This window comes from Thunnus maccoyii, chromosome 6 (genome assembly GCF_910596095.1).
Source record: "Thunnus maccoyii chromosome 6, fThuMac1.1, whole genome shotgun sequence".
NCBI lineage: Eukaryota > Metazoa > Chordata > Actinopteri > Scombriformes > Scombridae > Thunnus > Thunnus maccoyii.
The window spans coordinates 30,078,018-30,084,058 of NC_056538.1; the positions used below are offsets into that span (position 1 = coordinate 30,078,018).

A 6,041-nucleotide genomic window follows, 5' to 3' on the forward strand; every position below is an offset into this window, starting at 1 on the left:
CATACATACCAACACATACAAGGAGGGATGTAGTGAATCCATCGCATTTTTTATTCAAATAAGAATATTAAGGATTTGAATTCTGATTAAACACTAATTAAACATTAATTTATTACCTTTATATTACAACATAAACCATGCATACTTGCCCATACAGACTAGTGAATAGATAATGTAGTTTTATACATGTGCTGCACATAATTCATCACTGCATTGATTATATTGACACATGCAATAAGACAAATAACAACGTACACATGACCCAACTTTAGCCCTCAACCCAAATACTTGTTGTTTATGATATTTCTGTATTATTACTGTACATTACATTATATGTTTTTTTTAAATAATTTCATTATAAAGCTAATTGTCAAATCAACATTTTGTATGTATTTGATGTGAAGATAGACTTTTTTCTAGATATTAATGTACAGCATGAATGTTTAGACCTTAGGAGGGGGTGAGAGAGGAGCCAAACGTGTGAGTATTTATTCTGATATTCAACACAGGCGAGCACGTTGAGGTGTTAATGGTGATGGCAGGAACAACATACAGTTAGTGAATAGTGAATATATCAGTGTAGTTGTAAGTTTACTGGCTTCTATTGTAGCTGAGGGTAAAGAGTGAGGAGTGAACCATCACAGTAGCGTTGCGGTGGTGGTTTGAATTTAACGGATACATTAAAATACAACATTTAGTGTTGTAAACCTGTTGTTGGAGGTCACGCTTTGACTCGTGAAATCTCCCCACAGACTCGTGTTCTCATAGGATTATTAATTCCATCTTCATGTTAATGGCTGTCAGGAAAGTTAATTAAATTTCAGTCTGGATCAAACTGTCGACAGAACAGCTGCTTAATTGGTTGTAAAAAAAAAAACAACAGCAAAAAAAGCATAATATGTCACGAACATCTGTGTTTTTAGTGGTTGTCGTCATACCTGATCATTTCTAGACATTGAACCACGTCAGGATGAGGAGAACACCACCGTCAGTTACCATCTCACACCACTGTGTGTGTGTGTGTGTATGTGTGTGTGTTTCACTCTGTGTCACTGATTCATGCTGTTGTCTGACATGACGGTTCTCCAGGAATAATCTGCCATCCGCTCCGTGGTCACTCACACATCCAGCTGCGCTCCACTCTGAGTGAAACCTGTCGTTTCTTTTCACATCAGTGCGTCTGACTACGCAACACATCTTGAGTTCTTTTATTTGTTTGGATCCAACACAATCTGATTCATTCAAGACAGCAAAAGGAAAGTTATTGTTATTATAATAAACTCCCTTTAATCAGTCTCAGTTTTTCAAAGGAAGCCAGCGTTGTGAAGGCTGAATGTAGCTCATGTTATTGATCAGAAATCATTTTAGTCTTTCATGTTTCCATTAAAACATTTGTAATGTGTTTCCTACATAACTCAAGATGTGTTGTTTCATACAGACGTGTGTATGTGATGGAAAAGTGACAGATAGTTTGAGTGTGCAGGGTCTTCACAGGTCAATCATGGCTGCCTGTTGAGTTGTGTGTGTTGACATCATCTAAACATCCATGAATGTCTGTCTGCCATCTGTCTGTCCCTCCGTCCTCCTCTGTCTTCTCCTTGCATGCCGTGGATCTCATGGTCACCATCCACCACCACCACCACCACCATCATCCCTATTGGTTCATCCTCATGACGTGGCGCTCTGTCATTGGGTGTTTGGCCGATCTCAGGACCACAGCGGTGCCCTGATGGCCGAGGAGTTCAAGGCCTGTTTGATCAGTCTGGGCTACGATGTGGAGAACGACAAGCAGGTAGGAGCTCCAGGACAGGATGGAGGGAAAGGCTCAGTGTTTGTCAGGCCTCTGAGCAGGAGAGCAGAGCGCAGAGCTGCCAGTCTCATCCACCTCATCAAAATGATCTGAATTAGGGATAAAATAATGATTCTTTTCATTACTCTTTAAACTACTTTATTGCTCTTTTAACTTATAAAACATATGATGTATAAAATTATGCATTGCTGCTGTGTCTGTTTTGACACTGCAAGTTTCAGATATTACAAATATCAGCTTTAGATTTATAATCAATTAATTGTTTCTTGTTAAAAAATATGAATTGAATAATCATTTTAGCACTAATCTGAATCATACAGGTATTATATGATCCCTGTTTTTGTGTTTTTTTTGTGTTGAGTCTTAAAATAGATCTAGCTGTCATTTAGGTGGAAGAATGATTATATCCTATTTTTCTTTTAAATTATTTCACTTATCTGCACAAGAACACAGTGCAAACAAACTTAAGTGCACTTATGTTAAATGACATAGGTGCAGGACGTCATTATGACTCTGTAACTATTAAAACCTTTCCTCGTGTAGGCTTTATTTGTTACATCACATTTTCTAATGATTTATGATAACCTGTATGTCCCAAAAATCACCTTGAATACAGCCTCTTAATGGGATCATAATCAAACTGATTCTGGGCTCAAAAAGATCATAATCGCTGCGTTTGAGATTTGAAAACACTAATCAGGTGAAAGTTGATTGTAGTATATAATTCTTAGACTAAAAAAAAAATGACAGCTCTTAAAAGCTAAGCTGCCCGCTTTGCCAAAACATAAGAAACACATAAAGATCTGACTGCTTAAAATGATCCATTTCCTTCTATTATTTATTGTCTGCGGCCTCTCCCTGTGACTGCAGGATGAGCACAGCTGTCTCTGAGCGTGACATCATTTTCCTGCATTATTAGGATTATGAATTGCGTCATTTATCTTTTTTTTTTTTTTACTCCTACAGTAGTTTGACAGACTCAGTAATCCAGTCTGTACCGAAGACATAACCAAAACAATAACTGGTCAGTGATGAGTCAGCGCTCCTGCTCTGAGGCTCTTCATAAGCTGCGGGGGTCAGGCAGGGTTCACCGCTCCCCGTCAGCATGGAGGGGCAGAGAGATGTCACGTCCCTGTTTGTCCATCAGGGGTCTCTGTTGCTTTGCGCTGCTTCAGCTTGTCCGGGCTCCCTCTCACTCTCTTCAACAGACCTCGTCTCCGTCTGTCTGTCAGGTTCTTACTTTGCTCCGAAGCTTCCTGTTAACTGTTTGTGCTTTTTTATCTGTTTTTTTTTCTTTTCACCTCCCCAAACATAACTCGCCCCCCCCCCCCATTCTCTACATCTGTAATTCTGTTCACCGCTTCTTCCCCTCTGCTCCTTTCTTGCTTTCCATCTTGTATATTTTCATCCGCTCTCTATATCCATCCCCCCCCCCCCCCCATACCCCCCCCGCGGCCTTTGCTGTGCTTGTGGTGGCCCACAGAAGCGATCAGGACAGATGGTCGCAGATGATTTCCGGGCTCTGCTCATTTCTACAGGATACAGCCTGGTACTGCTGCTGCTGACATGATGTTCTCACAGGGTGTCTGCAGGTCAAACAGCCTTTCAGTTTCATTTCAGTTTGATAAATTCAGTCCTGAAACGACAGTTAAGAAGCATCACATCTGCTGTCAAACTAGTCCTGAAAGTTGGTCATTTTTACACTTTGCTTTGATCAGATATTTCCTCATTTCAACTATATTATTATTATTATTATGGTCATGTAAGACAGTATGTTTTTAGGTATAGTTCTTGTGATGCATTAAGGTTTTGTAGAGGAATACCAGTTTGTTTAGGTATCAATACCGAAACTCAGTATTGGCACATGTATAATAGGCTATTTTAAATGATAGAAAACGTCACTTTGATGACCTTGTTTAAAGTATATTTCTGTGTTATAAAGTGTAAAGTCTTAACTCTGACCTGCAGACAACCTGCTCTCTCTCTCTGTTTCTAACGCTGCTCGTCTGATTTTTGTCACATTTCTGTGTCGCTTTTGTACTTTCTGCACTTTTCTGCCCCAGTAACTGAGAGAAAATGTGATTCGTCATCTATTTCAATTTATATAAATGTTTGTCGTCAGCGCTCTCATCTGTCTGTGTTAACTAGTGATCATTTTAAATCTATGTATGCATGTATAGTAGTGTGAAAAACAGAATATCGGGACCACCTTCTTCATTATTACTGGGTTTGGATCCAGTGAGCGAGTGTATGTCATGGTGATCCTGATGTTTTACACACCTGTAGATTCCTCCTGACTCTGTGTGTGTGTGTGTGTGTGTGTGTGTGTGTGTACAAAGTGCCGTCTCTCCCGGGTTAACCTGTTGTTTTTCGGTTGCCAGGGTGATGCTGAGTTCGCTCGCATCATGGGCATAGTCGACCCCAACAACAGCGGCGCAGTCACCTTCCAGGCCTTCATCGACTTCATGTCCAGGGAAACGACCGACACGGACACCGCGGACCAGGTCATCGCCTCCTTCAAGATCCTGGCCGGGGATAAGGTGTGTGTGTGTGTGTGTGTGTGTGTAGTTTCCACCATTTTTTTGAATTGGTCCTTTAAGAATGAATCTCGTCAGATGAAGCAGGAAGTTAAGTACCATCCTCTCTGTCTCCATCAGAACTTCATCACTGCTGAGGAGCTGAGGAGAGAACTACCCCCCGACCAGGCGGAGTACTGCATCGCCCGAATGGCGCCGTACACGGGGCCCGACGGCACCCCCGGAGCCCTCGACTACATGTCCTTCTCCACTGCCCTGTACGGAGAGAGCGACCTGTAGAGGGAGCTGAGAGGAAGAGGAGGGTTGGACAGATGAGGAAGTGAGGGAGAGGAGGAAGAGGGGGGAGGGAGGTAGAGAGGTCTCCTGCGCTTTTGCATAGCGGCAGGAGGCGAGCATTTGGAAGAATTTGAGTGGTGGTTGTGAGGTGCCCCTGCGTGTGCCGGTTTAGAAATCATCATCAGAAAAAAAAATTTTAAGACTCTTTGAGCTTGTTGATTGAACTGTAGTTAGATTTGGCCTGTGCTGAATGTTTTCCAGTTCCTTTATCACTTTAAAAATCGAGAGTAATCAAGGTTAATTTGTCGTAAAGGTATATAAGAAGAACGGGCATATCCAGGGGCAGCTGTGAGACAGGAAACAGTTGCTCTGTAGTGCGGGTCTTTAACTTCACCCTCTCTGCCTTTGGGGGGTCAAACAGGGGAGGGACAAGGAATGGGGGCGGGGTGGGGGGGGGGGGGGGGCACAAGCTAATCTGATACTTATGCTATTTTTTTTGTTTATTTTATTATAATTTTTTTCTTCTTGCCAGGGGGGTTCAGGGTGTCGAACGCGCAGCGGGGGAGGGGAGGGGAGGGGAGGGGGTGGTGTTGACGTGCCGACTGGCGATGTTTGTGTATTAGATACTAGAGAGATACAGTTATATGCTGCGGGGTCGGGGGTTGGGGGAGGGGGAAGGTGTTGACCAACCAGAGATAAAATGACATATTTACCCATAATTCCCGTGTTGCTGGATAAGGTGACCTGTCTAACCTCAGCTCTTTTCCTCTTCCTGTCTTTGTTTATTTCTTTTTTTTTTTTCTTTTTTTTTTTTTGTTTATTTTCTGGAGCAGGTGGGTGGTGGGGGGGGGGGGGGCGGGTAGGGATTGGGGAGGGGGGTTAGTGCGGGTGGAAGGGCGGGGCTCAGCGCTGTACATACTTATTTTTTCAGTGCGAAGAATGAGACACACACACAGAGTCCCAGTCGTTGAGAATCATCGATCGCAGGCTTTCCAGTCGGGCAAAAAGTAGAGTGACATTTATTAAAAATAAAAAATAATAAAACATGCCAATGATTGTGACGCAGAGAGCGCAGTTTCACCAGTGGAAAGGTTTGATCTTGTTTTTCCTTTTAGCAACGGAAAGAATCGGTAGCCATTAGCTTGAAGCTAGTGAACCTAAAGGCCTTCTCCTGTATAAATCCAGGCCACAACATTATTATTCATAAATATCTGCTTCTGTGAAACTATTATCCTTCTGGGGCGGGCATCAGGTGCATATTTAAATACAAAAAAAACTATACATTTATATAATAGATAAGACTGCAGTAGTCAAAGTTAGTTCATTTTTTTATATTCCTGAAGACGCACACATACGCAGACATATACACGTCATGTCATGGATGCATTTGATTGGCCGAATGAAGGTTTTCTCTTCCT

General features: G+C 42.2%; 1 protein-coding gene across 4 annotated transcripts in view; it reads left to right on the top strand.

Moving 5' to 3' along the window:
* The window catches only part of actn4 (actinin, alpha 4), a 56,709-nt gene extending 51,651 nt beyond the window's left edge, over nt 1–5,058 (top strand). For 2 of the 4 annotated variants that reach the window (XM_042413927.1, XM_042413926.1), the window contains exons 20-23: nt 448–480; nt 1,712–1,792; nt 4,192–4,350; nt 4,468–5,058. In XM_042413927.1, coding sequence (XP_042269861.1) covers nt 448–480; nt 1,712–1,792; nt 4,192–4,350; nt 4,468–4,626 — 432 coding nt within the window. In that variant the 3' untranslated portion in view covers nt 4,627–5,058. The remainder of the gene's footprint in view (nt 1–447; nt 481–1,711; nt 1,793–4,191; nt 4,351–4,467) is intronic. The other 2 variants (XM_042413929.1, XM_042413928.1) reach the window with 1 other exon arrangement.
* Nucleotides 5,059–6,041: the final 983 nt, after the last annotated feature.